General features: G+C 44.8%; 1 protein-coding gene across 1 annotated transcript in view; it reads right to left on the bottom strand.

Annotated features, from left to right (window-relative positions):
* The window catches only part of LOC140363139 (uncharacterized), a 28712-nt gene extending 18277 nt beyond the window's left edge, over positions 1-10435 (bottom strand). Inside the window, 6 exon segments of the mRNA XM_072449501.1 lie at positions 4037-4088; positions 7198-7626; positions 7922-8086; positions 8164-8331; positions 8400-10191; positions 10269-10435. Of these exon segments, the coding sequence (XP_072305602.1) occupies positions 4037-4088; positions 7198-7626; positions 7922-8086; positions 8164-8331; positions 8400-10191; positions 10269-10305 (2643 nt within the window). The 5' untranslated portion in view covers positions 10306-10435.
* Positions 10436-18373: the final 7938 nt, after the last annotated feature.

Raw genomic sequence — 18373 nt, 5'->3', positions numbered from 1 at the left:
AGGAATTAGGAGTCTAAAACGTTCTGTATTTCTGGGATAGAGCCCCCAGTACGTGGCCGGATCAGACAATAGGTTTTGACCACGAAAACACTACGGTTCATGACCTTGAAGCTTGCCACGTAGGAAACACACTACGGTTCATGACCTAGAAGCTTGCCACGTAGGAAACACACTACGGTTCATGACCTTGAAGCTTGCCACGTAGGAAACACACTACGGTTCATGACCTTGAAGCTTGCCACGTAGGAAACACACTACGGTTCATGACCTTGAAGCTTGCCACGTAGGAAACACACTACGGTTCATGACCTTGAAGCTTGCCACGTAGGAAACACACTACGGTTCATGACCTTGAAGCTTGCCACGTAGGAAACACACTACGGTTCATGACCTTGAAGCTTGCCACGTAGGAAACACACTACGGTTCATGACCTTGAAGCTTGCCACGTAGGAAACACACTACGGTTCATGACCTTGAAGCTTGCCACGTAGGAAACACACTACGGTTCATGACCTTGAAGCTTGCCACGTAGGAAACACACTACGGTTCATGACCTTGAAGCTTGCCACGTAGGAAACACACTACGGTTCATGACCTTGAAGCTTGCCACGTAGGAAACACACTACGGTTCATGACCTTGAAGCTTGCCACGTAGGAAACACACTACGGTTCATGACCTTGAAGCTTGCCACGTAGGAAACACACTACGGTTCATGACCTTGAAGCTTGCCACGTAGGAAACACACTACGGTTCATGACCTTGAAGCTTGCCACGTAGGAAACACACTACGGTTCATGAGTCATTCTCCTTGAATTCCAACCACACTCTGTAACTAAGAATTTATATAAAATGTTGTAAATGAAGTTGAAAGAGAAGTTAATAGAAGATATGTAAGCAATTACCTCATAATAAGGACAACTAAGAAAGTTAATCTGGACAAGAATGCTCTTATTGAAAATGGGGACCTGTTGTTCAAGAAATGGGTCAGCTAAAAAAGTTAATGGGAAAACAAGTAAAGAACTTCAATGGGCCTATAACCTATATAAATGAAAAAGAGAAATGTTTAAATCTGCTATGGGATAATTGGGTATCAGTGGAAAAGAAATAAGAAAAAGAAAATAAATTAAAGAAAATTAACAAATAACAAATGGTCCAGACCGGTGCCGCTCCTAAAACCCTTTCTTTAGGAATGTGTTGTCTTTGAGGTGGACAGTACAGAAAGACAGATTTATCTCACAAAGGAGGAAGAGAACAAATTGTGAGAAGAGAAAGACTGAAGAAAGTGAATGAAGGAGAAATAAGGCTTTAAACTAATTGGAGACCGTGTCAATGATAATATCCACTAAAATCAGATGTGAGAGAAGGAATTAGGCCAATAATAGCAGAATTGCTAAAAGCAAAGTTGCACAGAAAGTCCAACTATATTTAAATAAGCAATGTTAATAATATAGCGAAAGGTATCCCTTCAAAAGAGAGCCAAATTTGACTTTATGTGGATGACGTGTTAATAGCATCTAAAACAAAGGCATGTGAGAGAGACAGGATAAAATTGTTGCAACATTCAGCAGAAAATGGTACAAAGCAAGCGAAATTAGATTCTTTTTTTAGAATAGAGTTAAAATATTTAGGAAACGGCCAAACAATAATTGAAGACAGCAAACAATATTTTTTGCAAGCACCGATGCCATAGCCAAAAAGAATTATCAGGTCCTTTTTAGGACTTGCAAATTGCTGCAGGAGCTGGGTACCAGGCAATCCAGAAATAGTGCAGCCTCTAAGTGACATCATATGGTAAAGAACTGAAGATAACTGATAACATCACTTGGACAGAAGAAGCAGAGCAAGCTGTCACAGATCTAAAACCAATGCTAATATCTAGTACTATTTTGGCTTTACTGGATTATAAAAAGAATTTTGAGCTAATGATGGATTAAAAAATGGATTTATGATGGTTTTAATAGGAAAAAGACACAGTAACCAATAGGATACGTTTACACACATACAAGTTCTACTTGTGCCTTTGTGACATGTGCCCTTTGACCTTAAAGTTTCTCATGCGTTTCAGCACTGCAAAAGACTTACAGGACTCACCCTTGATAAGAGGACTTGTTTATCCATCGAGTGAAAACAACTTAGGGCAAAATGAGGTTGGCTATGCAATAGAAGAAGATAAGACTACAATCGAGTTACTCTGCACAAGCAGCTGAATTAGTGGCTTTAACAGAGGCGTGTAAATTAGCTGAAAGTAAAAGAGTAACAATTTATACACAGACAATATGCATATGCTACATGTCACACGTTTGTAAGTTATTAGGTAAAAAGAGGTATGATAATATCAACAGGAAAACCTGTGACACATCAAGAATTGCTGCGAACATTACTACAAGCGATAATATTGCCAATGGAACTAGCAGTCTGTAAATGCGCAGCCCATATAAATGACATAGATTCAGTTTGAAAAGGGAACACCTTTGCAGACCAACAAGCTAAATCAGCAGCAAAGAAGAAAATGAACAGATTACACAATAATGCTAGACATGCAGGGAAATGCATCCGAGACGGAGAAAAAAAAAAATGACAGCAAGGAAAATGAATCTTACCTAAATCATTATTTAAATGAGCAGTAATATTGAGCTATGGTCATTTCATGTCTCAACAGGAGGGATGGTATGACTCATAGAAATGTATGGATTGAATTCTTATTAAAAAAAAAAAAAAAGTAGGATTTTATAGAACTGAATGAGGGAGGTCTTTTAGTAATAGATGTTACCCTCTAAAACAGCCTATGCCCTGACAGTAACAAAGGCCCGATGTAAAGAAATGAAACCAAGATTTGGCATTACAGAAATAATTTATAGTAACAATGGTTCACATTTTTGTAAACACTATCATTTAAAGAATAGGTGAAAACTTCCAAATGAAGCTTAAGTTTGTAGAGAGAATAAATGGAACAGTAAAGTAGGCTCAGAAAAGCAATGGATGAAACAGGATGAAAGTGGGTGCAGTGTTTAGAGTTGGTGCAACTGCACATCAGTATTTGTAAAACAGCTGGAGAAACTGATTTAGCCACACATATGAGGAAGTTATTTGAAGAAAATAATGAACTAATTTTGTACTGAGCGATTTTTCTGTGCAGGACAGACAAGATGTCAAACCGGGTGTCTGAATATTCATCCGAGTGATAAAGAAAAGAGCTGATCCTGGAACTTTCCAAGCTCTACTGACAGCGGAGAGAGTAACCTGGATTCACCAAAGCCTCCTGAGTGATCTGTAATATAAGTACAAATATACTCCGACGGCCTGTGTATGTCCGTTTGTCATGTTTGACCTTATAACAGTCACTACGGGAATTTAAGGACGACTGGTGTTGAGTGCGGTGGTTCTTCTCCTGCTGGTGACCCGTCTCTGGCGGATGCCTCCAGGGACCAATGATGACGACCAGAAAAGAAATCAAAGTTCACAATTGGGGCGACAGAATAACCAAGGCTTTTGTGACACAATAACGGACTCCAAAGGTAAAAGAAAGCAAAGGGCTATCAATACAGTCTCAATATGTGCCTGGTAAATGGTGAGATAAGAACATTCATGCTGCCAATTAAAACTATGTTTCCAGAATCAAGTGACCAGTCGTTCTACATAACTTACTACACTGAAACATCGTGGGCATCTGTGGTGGAATAGAGCGGTACTGACTGAACAGCCAGATGAGAAACGACCTGGTCAAAGGCGGTGGGAAAACAAATAAAACTTGCTACAGTAGATTTAAACATCAGAAACTGTTTAATAATCGAGATTGTGTGGTGTGTCTGATGGAAAAGACCCAGCTACAAAGTGTTTGCCGCTCTCCAGGGGGATGTGAATATTTGTGTGTTACTCATGATGATTGAAGGAAAAGGGCCAACAAGTTATTGTATTAAATATGTTACGAATCAGTCTTAATATAACAGATCTGTACCCTATTTTGATGCAGAAGTTAAAGGTAAACATTTGTGTCTCTGTACTCAAAAACTGACAGGAGACACAGGAAAACTAACCAAGGTTTCGTAGTGACCTCTACTGGTGGAGACGACTGTTCTGCCCTTGTACCTGGCAGGGAAGATGCACACTAATAACCTTTTTTAGTTGATCAGATTGCTGCTGGATTTGAGAACCTCCATATTATCTCTGCATAGTTTACAATTAGATCAAATAAAATTTGACAGAATAAACTATATTCATTGATAACTTACAGTTATTGGCAAACGAGACTCATGACGGGTTTGCAGCAGTACAGCAGTTGGCCACATCCATGATGGCCCACCAGACGCGTGTGACAGTGGACATGCTGTTAGTTGAACGCAGGGGAGTATTGAATGTTAAATGTTAATCTCCAATAAGCCCCTGACGGGAACCTGACCAAAACGATGCATCGTCTACTAACTTTGGCGGAGCGAATGAAGGAACAATCTGGAGTGGAGATAAGCTTGTGGGATGGCTGGGCAGACATGTTCGGGGGATATAAAGCGCTTGTGATATCTTTTCTCACTTCCTTGGCTATTTTCACTGCCAGGTTGATAGAAACCTGCAATCCATGCATGAGGTCCTTGTGTAATCGTTTAGTGGTAACAGCCATTGAAAGAAAACCTGAAGAAATTAGACAGTTGCTGTTTAAGGGAGACAGTTCAGAGGATGATTTAGATTTTTTCCCCGATACAGGACATTACAGTAACAATGAAGAAGACAAACTCTGTTCAATTTAATTATTTTTTGGTAATTGTTTAAAGAAATTCGACAACAGATACATAAACTTGGCCCTTAGCAAATGCTCACGAGCAGAAACGGCTCCAGTGGCCCAGAAACACATGAAGACTCATTTTCAAACAGTCTTGTTCACTGATGAGTGCTGTGCAACCCTGGACGGTCCAGATGGACGGTCCAGATGGACGGTCCAGATGGACGGTCCAGATGGATGGTCCAGATGGACGGTCCAGATGGACGGTCCAGATGGACGGTCCAGATGGACGGTCCAGATGGACGGTCCAGATGAATGGTCCAGATGGACGGTCCAGATGGATGGTCCAGATGGACGGTCCAGATGGAAGGTCCAGATGGACGGTCCAGATGGACGGTCCAGATGGACGGTCCAGATGGATGGTCCAGATGGATGGTCCAGATGGACGGTCCAGATGGATGGTCCAGATGGACGGTCCAGATGGATGGTCCAGATGGATGGTCCAGATGGACGGTCCAGATGGATGGTCCAGATGGACGGTCCAGATGGACGGTCCAGATGGACGGTCCAGATGGTTGGTGGACGGCCACATGTCCCAACAAGGCTGTGATGTCATCATGAAATAGTGCTTTCTTTCAGTAAATTTTACCTGCTAATGCTTCTAATTTAACAAATGACTATTTCCAGTTCCTTACAACAATTACGTGGTTTGAAACTCTGTTATGCATAATCATTTGACAATTTTTATTTTAGAAATGAATAGTTATCATTGTGAGGTTTGTTCAGTAACATTTGAATTGTACTCTAAAGGTTTTTGACTTGAAAATTATGATGTCATTTATGTTGACTATTTGACAAAATCAGATAAGTAAATAATCTGCATAATAATTTGGAACAGCGACTGCCTATCATCATATTTTACACAGAAAAGCACTTTATTGGAGCTGCTATACTTTTCAGATGCACAGGTCAGTTTCTCTTTTTACTGTAGTCGTTTCACGTAATAATTAAAAAGAGAAGGATTAAGAACAAAATACTGTAACACTCCCAAAGGGAAATTACCAATCAAAATAAATATATTGGGTTATGATAATATAAATACCCTTGCAGATGTAATGTGCATTTAAAACATGAAATTAAAGATAGACACAGCTTTTAACAACAACAAATTATATTTTAACTCCTTAAACAATAACAAAATATATCCCAAAAAAAGTGTGTATAGGGCTCCTTTAAGTCGCAGGTGCTCCCAGCGTCTAGAACTATCCCAAAGCTCACAAAGTCCCAAAAAATAAATCCCGCAACCAGGTAAAAAAATATGAATGCTGTGCCAAGCAAACAAACAAAAAAGAACGCTCTCACCGGTCTGCGGCTTGATCACCGCTCCAAAATCCAGGAAATATTCCACAATCGTTTGGCCTGGTGTCCGCGCTAGTCCTTGGTCCTCCAGCTCTCAGCGGCCTGGCCGTGTGTCCACAACAGAGAGAGAGTTTTATGACCTTCCCGCATTCAGAGCGGAAGCTTAACTCTTTTAAAGTTAGTATAAACATTTCCATCAAATGAGTGCTTTGAATTCAAATGGAATGAATTCAAACTCTCAGGGCCATTTTTCCTCCCAAACAAAAGCTAAAACGCTTAAAAGTCTATGTTATTTCAGTAAACAATCATCTGACTGCAGACTTTGTCCACAAGATGAATTTACTTTACATCATGTTAATATGTCCTTTATTTAACTGTTTTATGACTCATCCTGTGAACATTTTTACCTGTGTAACTATGTGGCCCAATGTCTAACAATGACTGCATTGGAGATATTCCAAGCTCCATCAACACGGAGACCAAAGGACCACCTTCTACTGGATCACACAACTTCTGCTTCTAACCTTAACCCACAGATGGGTCATCTTCAAGATCATTTTAGAACCAACATTAACTCTAAAACAACTGGATAGATCTAGAACAATCATGTCTAGTGTCTCCATCTGTTATCAACTTATTTGCATATTCCATATTGATATGTATCTGATTACTTATTTGGTCAATAATTCTTCTTGAACCACAAATGGTAAAGGGTCTGACCCTAAATCATTTCCAGAAAATGGTTCAATGTCACGTTATGTTCTCACAAACCTTCAGATTAACAAGCACATTTTTAATAAATGTATTAATTTAGATGTTTGATTGTGGAATTGTTAAATACCTAATAAAGGCTGGTGCCCCACATAAGTCTAATAAACATACCCACAATCATGCAGTGTGTCATGTTTGAAATCTTGATCCAATTCTTTGAATGTCGCCCTCTTTCATAAGTGAGAGGACATGAATAACACTACAGTACTAGTACTAGTACAAATACTACACTACAGTACTTGTACAAGTAAAATCGCTACATTATGAAACTGCCCTTTAGTTCTTCATCAGGTCCATGTAAGCTTGTGGTCTTCAGCAGGACACAGAGCCACTGATGAGCCAATAGAGTTGAACCTGAAGCCAACTGCAGCGACCAGAGGCTGAGTGAAGGCTGTGCTAAAGCTGTGGAGCAGGGTCAGTCTGTCAGACACTGAGTAGAAGGACAGGACCCCGGCCTTTGTGTCCACATACACCCCCACTGTCCGAGAGTCGGGTTTCTGCAATAGGACTGTCTCCTGATTGTTGTGCCAAACGGAGAAGCCTTTGTCCGAGCAGAGGAGGCACCAGGACTGGTCGTTTCCTCCTAAGACAGCCTCATTGCTACTCCCTTTCCTCTGCAGACCTCTGTAAGTCACAGCCACATGGACGAGTCCGCTCCACTGCACCTGGAAGTAGCAGCGTTCGCACAGCTCCTCTGCACACAGCAGCTGATAGAACCAGTCGAATCTGTCCGGGTGCTCAGGGTACGGCTGATCATCGTTCACACACATCACGGCTGTCTTTCTGTCAGAGAAACTCAGTGTGGGGTGGACAGAGTTCAGGTCCCACGAGAGAGCAGAAGAGTCTGGTGCACATGAGTAAAGAACATACACATATTTGTAGTACATTGTTATATTAGGCAGGAATATACTTCAGTATACTTTGGTACTTACACTTCCTAATGCCTGGTTTTAACCACCGCTGTCCACGAGGGTCCAGTCTAAAGAAAGAAAGGTAATCACTCAGAATTGTTCTCATCAATTGCTTTTCTTCCTCTAAACAAGGGTTGTCACCGGCAAACCCCAGCTTTAGTTTGTACCTGAGTGTGCTCAGCCTGCAGCGGGTCAGCACCTGCAGGAGCCGGGCCCCTGTCTCCCCTGGACAGTTGTAGCTCAAATCAAGTTCTCTCAGAAGAGAAAGGTTTGAGTTCAGCGCCGAGGCCAGATGTGCACAGCCGTCCTCTGAGACCAGGCATCCAGACAGACTGGGGACACAGGAAACCAGAGGATGAATCCAGAGTTGTACAACACCAGACACACTCAAAGGGAGGGTTATTATCACCTGAGTGTCTCCAGTCTGTAGGGGGCGCTCTTCAGTCCAGAACACAGCAGCTTCACTCCTGAGTCCTGAAGGTCGTTGTTACTCAGATCTAGATGTGTGAGACTGGAGGAGCTGAGAACTGAGGCCAGAGGACCACAGCTGTGAGGGGACAGGCCACAGCCAATCAGTCTGAGGACAGAGAGGGACATTAGAGACTAGAACCATGACACAAGAGTTTAAATACAGTCTGGACTCACAGGACTTTGGTGGAGGCTTTGACCACCGGCAGCAGACCCAGGAGAGATGTGTGTGAGACACAGTATTTCCTCAGATCAAACTCATCCAGGTCTGAGTCTGAGGATAATAAGATGAAGGACAGGGCTGACCAATGAGCTGGAGACATGCTTCTTTCACAGAGATGTCCTGCCCTCATCATCTCCTGTATCTGCTGCACCAGACTACGGTCGTTCAGCTCGTTCAGACAGTGGAGCAGATTCAGGCTCCTGTCTGCAGAAAAACCTTCATCCAGCTTCTTCTTGATGTAGTTAATGGTCTTTTGATTGTTAGTTGGGTTACTTCCCGTTTGAGTTATCAGACCTCGCAGGAGCCTCTGGTTCTCCTCCAGCGACAGCCCAAGGAGGAAGCGGAGGAACATGTCCAGGTGTCCGCTTGGACTCTGTAAGGCCTGGTCCACAGCAGAGCAGTGCAGAATATCAGATCTTTTTCTCATACTGAAGACTCTGTCCCTGTTCAAAGCAAGCTGTTTCTCCAGCAGCAGGTTTTGTCCAGAGCTTAAGAAGGTCTGATGGACGTGAAGAGCAGCCAGAAACTCCTGCACACTCAGATGGATGAAGCAGTAGACCTTGTCCTGGTACAGGCCTGGCTCCTCTCTAAAGACCTGTGTGAACACTCCAGAGTACACTGAGGCCGCTGCAGCGTCCAGCCCACACTCGCTCAGGTCACACTCGTAGAAGATCAGGTTTCCTTTCTGCAGCTGCTCAAAGGCCATTTTTCCCAGAGACTGCACCATCTCCCTGGTCTCTGGAGTCCAGTGAAGGTCTGCCCCTGATCCCTGCTGATACTTGATGTTCTGGACTTTGGCCTGCACCACCAGGAAGTGGACGTACATCTGTGTGAGAGTCTGGGGCAGCTCTGGTCTCTCTGTTTGTTCCAGAAGCTTCTGTATAACTGTGGAGAGGATCCAGCAGAAGACCGGGATGTGGCACATGATGTGGAGGCTGCGGATGCTCTTGATGTGGGAGATGATTGTATCGGCCTCATCTTTGAACCTCTTCCTGAAGTACTCTTCCTTCTGCGGGTCGGTGAACCCTCGCACCTCTGTCACCATGGAGACGCACTCAGCAGGGATTTGATTGGCCGCCGCGGGGCGCGTGGTTATCCAGAGGCGAGCAGAGGGAAGCAGGCTCCCCCTGATGAGGTTTACCAACAGCACGTCCAGTGAGACGGACTCTGTGGGGTCGCTCAGGACCCGGGTTCGGCTGAAGTCCAGAGGAAGTCTGCACTCGTCCAGACCGTCAAAGATGAAGAGCACCTGGAGCTGTTGGAAGCTGCAGAGATCTTTGGATGGACTGAAGAAGTGGTGCAGCAGCTCCACCAGGCTGAACTGTGTGTCTCTGAGCACATTGAGCTCTCTGAAAGTGAACGGGAACAGCAGCTGGAGCTCCTGGTGGGCCCTGCCTTCAGCCCAGTCCAGACTGAACTTCTGAGTCAGCACTGTTTTCCCCACGCCCGCCACGCCCTTTGTCAGCACCATTCTGATAGGCTCAGGTGAATGTGGGCGGGCTTTAAAGATGTCTTCACATGTGATGGTGGTCTCTGGAGCGGCCGCGCTCCTGGACGCTCTCTCCATATGTCTGACCTCATGTTCCTGGTTGACCTCTGAGGCCCCGCCCTCTGTCAAGTAGAGCTCTGTGAAGATCTGGGTCAGGAGGGCGGGGCTTGCTGCTTTAGCCACGCCTTCAGATACACGGCTGAACCTCTTCTGCAGATGAGACTTCAGTTCACAGTGAGCTTTGGAAGCACATTGTCCTGGAGCAGAAGTGAAAAGAATCAGTCAAACTTTAGCATTAAGAAACATGAACAGACCTCATGTTGAAGCTTCTCACTGTTGTGCAGACGCTCAGCCATTTTGTCCTGCTTCATACTCTTCAAGAAGCTCAAGGTGATTTTTAGAAAAGCCTCTTTAATTCCCGCCTCGTCGTCTTCTTTAAGTGCAGAGGATTCTGTTTCCTCTTCCGTTAGAACCTTCTGGAGTCTCCTCAGCTCGTTTTGTACAAAACGTACAATGCTCTCCTCTAATTCCTGTAACATAAGTTGACGAATCAGACTCAGGTCAGCCTTTTGTCTTAGTCTCGTGATGCTCGGCTCGTTGTGTACGCATCATAAGTCTTTTTCGTTGCTTTCATAGTTCTTAGTTTAGTTTAATCTTTATTTGAAGGGACAATACAGAGACATTAAACTTGTAAAACCAGATTGTTGCTAAGTAACTAATGTCCATCTGCAGTCCCTGATTGACAGGAATAAATAATACAATGCACAGTCCACAGCCACATCTCCTTCAGCAAGTATAAACATAAGCATGAGGAGTTTACGTGAACAAATCTGTTTGTTAATTTGTCCTGTAAAAATGGAATGATTCATTAGTTCTGGACTTGTCTGTTTCTTTCTTCTCTGATCCGTTTGAGACTCACTGTTCTTAGTCTCCAGGTTTCTGTCTGAATGAGACGCATTTATTACAGATTTAGAAACACTCACCATGAAAACAGAACGCTCATGTTCCTGATGCCCAGAGCCACTCGGCTGAAGCTCTGGACGTGTCAAACTGCAGAGAAGAAAGGCACAGGTTTAGTTCACTCTGGAATCTGCTCAATCTGTTAAATGGAGCAATGTTGATATTTGTATACTTTTCGTCATAGGCAGAATGTCCTTCTGGAATGGTTGGCATGATGGAATCTTGACTTCTCACTGCCACAGAGGCGGGTCTAACTGCTGAGTCCCTGGAGAAAAGCAGAGTCCTGACAAATGTTTTTTGAAATTACAACGTGCTAAATGTGCTAAGTGCACTTCTCACTGTTGCCAGCAGAGTGCGACAGAACCTCGTCCCTTTTCTACAGAGTCTTCAACATACAGGCACTGAGTCCCGCCCACTTTAACCACGCCCTGTTTCATTCAGTGTCAGTGGACTCATCATCACTCGCTTCCCTCGGCTGAACGGCCACACTCACAAACACAAACTCATCCATTTAATTATGTCACGACAAATCAATTATTTCAATATTCGACCAGGCTCAACGTGTTGAGTTTAAGGATCCAAAATGAATCCTGTTGTTCCTTTATGTTAGCAACAGCTAGCCTAAACTTTACAACGTAGAAAACATTTCATTCAACTACATTAAACCCAAAATAATTCAATACATTTTACAGGTAGAAGTTCAAAACCTGCACATAGCTCAAGTAACACAAATACAATGGATTATTATCTGTATTTGTATGTGCAGTGTGTACTTGTGCCTCTGATACACACACTTTTACTGTCGTCTCTGTTTGTACTGCATTCTTTTTGTCGTTGGCTCTGCAACAGAATTCAGTAAATAAAGTTTAGGGATATTTATTATAGTTTACCACAGCAGCGGCTGGTGAATTATTTTTTAGGTGGAGCTATTTGAAATTTGGAATTTCATAGATGTGATTTGCTGCATTCTGGTACATTTTAGGCAAACTTCTCAACCTATTCGTCATCCCAGGGCGAGATGACGCGTAGTAAAGCGGGAGATAAAGATTCTCTCAGAATTAAGAGAAATTAACAAGTAAATACGAACGTTACTACCGGGAGTCGTGCATTAGGACTTCTAGGAACGCATGCCCGTCCCACTTTACGCTCAATGGTATGTTTCTGTACTTAACAGACCGTGTAGAATTGTAGAATTGAGCCAATACTTGAATTGACCAGTCTGTAAGTCGTCTGAGACGCCACTATCTTTCACGTGGTTCACTCTCATGGTGCGGATGATCTGTTGGCTTAGGTTCACTTCTGGCTTGTCTGGTCCGAGTTGTTTTACAATGAGCTTTTCCTCAAAAGTTCTTCTTCAAAGTGAAGCAGATGTGAGGATTTGACTGTATTTGGGGCAAATTCATCCGACGTCGCCATTTCACACACTTTGCTGCTGGAATGAAAACATCTGTAAACAAGCAGCTGCAGTGGTGCATCTTGGTACTTTGGGGCGCTAATCTTCAGCGCCCCAAACCCATCAAATTCATCGACGATGATTGGCGGATGTGTATTCTTTTGCCTCACAGCAGGGCAGCCATTGGCTTAAATACAGCACAATGGGGCTGAACAGGAGCCCCGGCACCAGTCTATTGGCTCCTACACCAAACATGATAAACGTTCACGTTCTAAAAGTGGAATTTGAAAGTGAATGAAAATATAATTCTGGAGAGTTCTAAACCCATAAAGCAAAATCATCAATAGCATCGAATCAACACAGGTTATTTTTTCAAAATGAGAGATTATTTAAAAAATAAAATAAAAACAGGCAGTCAGGTCAGGTGGGGCGGCGCCCCCTATGGGCGAGCCGCCACTGGTTTATCAGCGATCTCATCCCATGAGTTTAATGTACTCGGTTTGTGTTTTCACCCAAAAAGGGGAGGGAACCTTCCAGCAGCACAGGAAGTGACGTGTGGTTGAAGACATGCAGGATATACATGGATCTATAACATGTCTGGATAAGGTATTGTTAGCTTAAACCTGCCGTGAGTCGCCCCAGTGGCCAGTCTGTGGAAATGTGTGATAAAATGTGAATATATGATTATATTTCTGTGATGTATTTTATCTGCATAATAGTGATATTTTATCTGCATCATTAGTCTAAGAGAAGAACGGGTGTGTGACAAACTGCATTTGTAAAGGGGTCGTAAAGATGGGCCAAAGAATGTTGCCCCAGGAGGGGGTGTGACAGCCCAGAGGAGTTTGGGTAATGTTTACCCAAGGCTTGATCTCTAGGAAAAATACCAGCTGTAAAACAAGTGCCTTGATGTGAGGCTGACCAATGAGAAATGTGACCTGCCTATTCCAGAATATCTAATAAAACCAACCAGCATGGGAAAAAACGGGGTGAGACGCAGGAGGGTCAGCCAGGCTGCTTACAACAACCTGGCTGCTACAGCCCAGCGTTTTCTCCCAAGCTTGCCATACAAATGTCTGATATTTCTGTGTCGTTTCATATTCTAAGTTGAATTGTGTTCTCTATGTGTTAAGGAATAGCATCGGTGTATGTCTGATTCCATGACAAAAATGCAGCTAAAATAATCCTTCACATTCGGGCGTTGGAGGGACAGGGACCTACAGCTTTAACAAAGGATGGACTTTGTGGCGATTGTGTGTGTGAGCGCTATCCTCTGATATCCTCCCACCGTCCAAATACATGTGAGTTCATCTGTGTCTCTGTGTTAACCCTGTCCTGAGTCAAGAGTCCAGTCCCACCTGAACTCATCTGTGTCACACTGAGAGCAGCTCCATTCAAACTCAGGATCACTGTTTGCACTGATAAAGGCTGAGCAACAGGTGGCGCTGTCCTGAGAACATGTCCTGAGAACATGTCCTGAGAACATGTCCTGAAACATGTCCTGAGAACATGTCCTGAGAACATGTCCTGAGAACATGTCCTGAGAACATGTCCTGAGAACATGTCCTGAGAACATGTCCTGAAACATGTCCTGAGAACATGTCCTGAAACATGTCCTGAGAACATGTCCTGAGAACATGTCCTGAGAACATGTCCTGAAACATGTCCTGAGAACATGTCCTGAGAACATGTCCTGAGAACATGTCCTGAGAACATGTCCTGAGAACATGTCCTGAGAACATGTCCTGAGAACATGTCCAGAGCTCTGGATGAAGCAGGTCTCACCTCTGGTCTTCAGGACGAGCTTCACTGAACAATGGAGGATAGTCTTTGGAGCGGCGGTCACTTTTCAGAGACGGAGAGCTGGGAGCAGGTCCAGGTCTAGGTTTAGACCCGGGGCCAGGTCCAGGTCTGGGTTTAGACCCGGGGCCAGGTCCAGGTCTGGGTTTAGACCCGGGGCCAGGTCCAGGTGGGTCCATGATGTAGGAGCTGGAATCAGAAGAAGAGTCCATTTGAACAGAACGTACAGAGATGTCTCCTGTTTAGAAGCTCTTATAAGGGAGGTGTCGAGAGCTAGAGCACAGCACTGCAGGGCTCAGATGAAGGAGTTTCACTTTTACTGCAGAAGCTGCTAAACAATCCGTTAATTTTTTCAAATTTGTACAGCAATTTGATAATTGCATAGCAAAACACGAAAGTGACTAACAATCAATATTTTCCATCGATGTAACAAGATTATTTATTTAAAATCTATTTGTAAAAAAAAATATTTAAAAAAAACTCTTAACAAATGAACTTTGAAAGACTTTTTTTTTAAAAAATAAAACAGAAAACTTGCAAATAAAATTAGTGGTTGAACAAATTAATTTGCACAAAGTCAGATGGCCTCATTTACAACTTTCTTTCATATCATCATCATCAGACGACTATTTGCAGGAGTCTCATTTACATATTAATTGTCATTATAATCACAAAAAATATGTCTTAAGCTTCTGATGGAAAAATAAGTGTTGCTGTGGCGACCATCATGATGTATTTATGTGTTATTTAAATTGTACCGCTCGATTTGACGTTCCATTCCATTTTTCGTTTTGTTATTTGATGACGCTCCCTAAGTACTCGTCTCGTCTCGGCTCCGGCTGCACATTCGGAGCGTGTGATTGGCTGAGCCCAAAATACTCATCTGATTATTAAAAACAGGTTGTGTCACTGCAGTGTAAATATGAATATTTTATGTGAATAATCTGCAAAGACTTTAGTGTTTAGGAGTTATTGACCTCTGACCTCAGAGTCTGAATCTGACGCAAACTTTACGTGTGGCTCCTCCCACTTTCAGACTCTCGATCTGAGACAGCAGCGTCCTACATGTGTCATGTCCACACAGTGTCCTATATGTGTCATGTCCACACAGCGTCCTACATGTGTCATGTCCACACAGCGTCCTACATGTGTCATGTCCACACAGCGTCCTACATTGTGTCATGTCCACACAGCGTCCTACATGTGTCATGTCCACACAGTGTCCTACATGTGACATGCCCACACAGCGTCCTTCATGTGACATGTCCACACAGCGTCCTACATGTGTCATGTCCACACAGCGTCCTACATGTGACATGTCCACACAGCGTCCTACATGTGTCATGTCCACACAGCGTCCTACATGTGTCATGTCCACACAGCGTCCTACATGTGTCATGTCCACACAGCGTCCTACATTGTGTCATGTCCACACAGCGTCCTACATGTGTCATGACCACACAGCGTCCTACATGTGTCATGTCCACACAGCGTCCTACATGTGTCATGTCCACACAGCGTCCTACATGTGTCATGTCCACACAGCGTCCTACATTGTTTCCTGTCCACACAGCGTCCTACAGGCGTCATAAGGCGCTGGTACAGCTAGCAGCCCGGTGTAAACGCTCTCTTTTTTCTTACACTTATTGTCAATCTGTTTTTGACTTTTTTCGGCTGGATTTGAGCGTTTTTCGTCGTGTTGTTGTGATGTGAGCTAGCTACGAGCTAGCCCACCAGCTCCCCCGCGCCCTCCGGCCGCCGCTAAAGTACGGCGTGTCGTCGGTACACGTTTATATACACGTTTATATGAAAGAGGAACTTCATGAAAGATCGGGACACGCACTGGAATCGCTTTAAATTAACTTGTTTCGACTTTATTCGGCTGGATTGAGTGTTTTCGTCGTGTCGTTGCGATGTGTCTTGGCTCTGAGTCCCCCGGCTCCGGCCCCGCTCCCCGGCCGGCGCCGTACCGCGTTTAGGGTTAGGGTTAACCTAACCCTAACCCTAACCCACACAAAGGAGGAACTCATGAAACTGCGGAGAACAGTCGTCTTACCCGGAGATCGTCACGTTATCCCGGCAGACATCCTAAGGAAAACGCAACGAAGCAGACGGGCTGGACGTAAACTCCGAGAGAAGAGAGGGACAAACAGGAAGTCGGTTCCCGCCGTAGTCATGGGTAACGTGAGGTCCCTTCAAAATAAAATGACGGAAATAGCGAGCCTCATGCGGTCCCAGAGGATTTATAGGGACAGCAGCGTCTTGATTTTCACAGAGACCTGGTTAACAGCAGAAATGCCAGACTCTATTGTAGGTTTGGACAATTTTCATCTGCTGTGGGCGGACAGAACGAGAGAATGCGGGAAGAAAAGAGGTGGAGGTCTGGCGGTGTATGTGAACACGAGCTGGTCCAAACCCGAACACTGCACAGTGAAGGAGTAGCTATGTAACAAGGATATTGAACTATTGGCTATTGGCATGAGGCCATATTATCTGCCCCGGGAGTTCTCACATGTGCCCCGTCTGCCAATGCTGAAAATGCTTGTGAAGCACTGCTCTCCTGCACTTGTAGGCTGCAAACACAGCACCCATAGGGTCTCTTCCTCGTCTCTGGTGACTTTAACCACGCTTCACCCTCTTCTGTTCTACCAACATACACCCAGTATGTTACCTGCCCCACCAGAGAAAATAGAACATTGGACTTGTTTTTTGCCAACACCAAGGAGGCTTATTCCTCTTCCCCCGGCCTCCTTAAGTCCTGCGCAGATGAACTGTGTGGAGTTATGGAGCATGTCTTCAACATGAGCCTGAAGCTGAGGGTGGTACCACAGGTCTGGAAGACCTCCTGTCTGGTACCTGTGCCTAAGACACCGCGCCCCAAAGACCTCAACAGCTTCAGGCCAGTGGCTCTCACGTCCCACCTGATGAAGACACTGGAGCGGCTGGTCCTGGACCACCTCCGCTCCACCGTGAGCTCAGCCATGGACCCGCTGCAGTTTGCATATCGGTCTGGCATCGGAGTGGAGGACGCCGTCATCTCCCTGCTGCACCGCTCTCTCTCTCACCTGGAAAAGCCTGGCAGCTCTGTGAGGATTCTCTTCTTCGATCTTTCCAGTGCCTTCAACACCATCCAGCCGCTGCTCCTGAGGGACAAGCTGGAGACGGCTGGTGTGGAGTATGACCTGGCAGAGTGGATCCTGGACTACCTCACAGACCGACCCCAGTTTGTGAGAGCACGGGACTGTGTGTCTGACACTCGGACCTGCAGTGTGGGGGCCCCAGGGCACTGTCCTCGCGCCCTTTCTCTTCACCCTTTACACTGCAGACTTCAGACATGACACAGACAGCTGTGTCCTGCAGAAGTTCTCTGATGACTCTGCCATCATCGGACTCATCACGGACGACGATGACGCGGAGTACAGAGGACTGGCGCAGGACTTTGTGGACTGGTGTCAGCGGAACCACCTCCTCATCAACGCGGGGAAGACCAAGGAGATGGTGGTGGATTTCCGCAGACGCCACCCCACTGCCCCCTCACCAGTGAACATCCAGGGACGGGACATTGAGAGAGTGGACTCATACAAGTACCTGGGTGTTCATCTGAACCACAAACTGGACTGGACTCATAACACAGACGCACTGTACAGGAAGAGCCAGAGTCGGCTCTACCTCCTGAGGAGACTCAGGTCTTTTGGAGTGACAGGGCCACTCCTGAAGACCTTCTATGACTCTGTGGTGGCATCAGCCCTCCTGTACGGTGTGGCCTGCTGGAGCAGCAGCATCACAGAGAGGGAGAGGAAGAGGCTGGACAGAGTCATCAAGAAGTCCAGCTCCGTTCTGGGCTGCGCTTTGGACTCGGGGCAGGAGGTGGGGGACAGAAGGGTCCTGGCTAGATTCACATCTATGCAGGACCATGAGTGTCGCCCCATGCAGGACACTCTGTCCCCTGCAGGACACTCTGTCCCCTGCAGGACACTCTGTCCACTCTGGAGAGCAGCTTCAGTGAGAGACTGATCCACCCTCGCTGTGTGAAGGAAAGGTTTCACAGGTCTTTCCTTCCTGCTGCTGTCAGACTTTATAACAATTATATTATATTATTTATTTATAGGAGATCTTCTACTGAAAGTGTTTTTCAGACTTCCTATAAGTGATCTGTTCTTCTGTATCTACCTCTGTATCTACCTGCGTTGCACCAATGAAATTTCCCCATGTGGGACAATAAAGGATTATCTTATCTTATCTTATCTTACATGTGTCATGTCCTCACAACGTCCTACATGTGTCAT

Source organism: Eucyclogobius newberryi, unplaced genomic scaffold, assembly GCF_026437365.1.
Source record: "Eucyclogobius newberryi isolate DKJ021-1_F unplaced genomic scaffold, fEucNew1.0.hap1 SCAF_1, whole genome shotgun sequence".
NCBI lineage: Eukaryota > Metazoa > Chordata > Actinopteri > Gobiiformes > Gobiidae > Eucyclogobius > Eucyclogobius newberryi.
The sequence above is the reverse complement of the archived record's forward strand: the minus strand, read 5'-3'. Positions and strand labels throughout refer to the sequence as shown.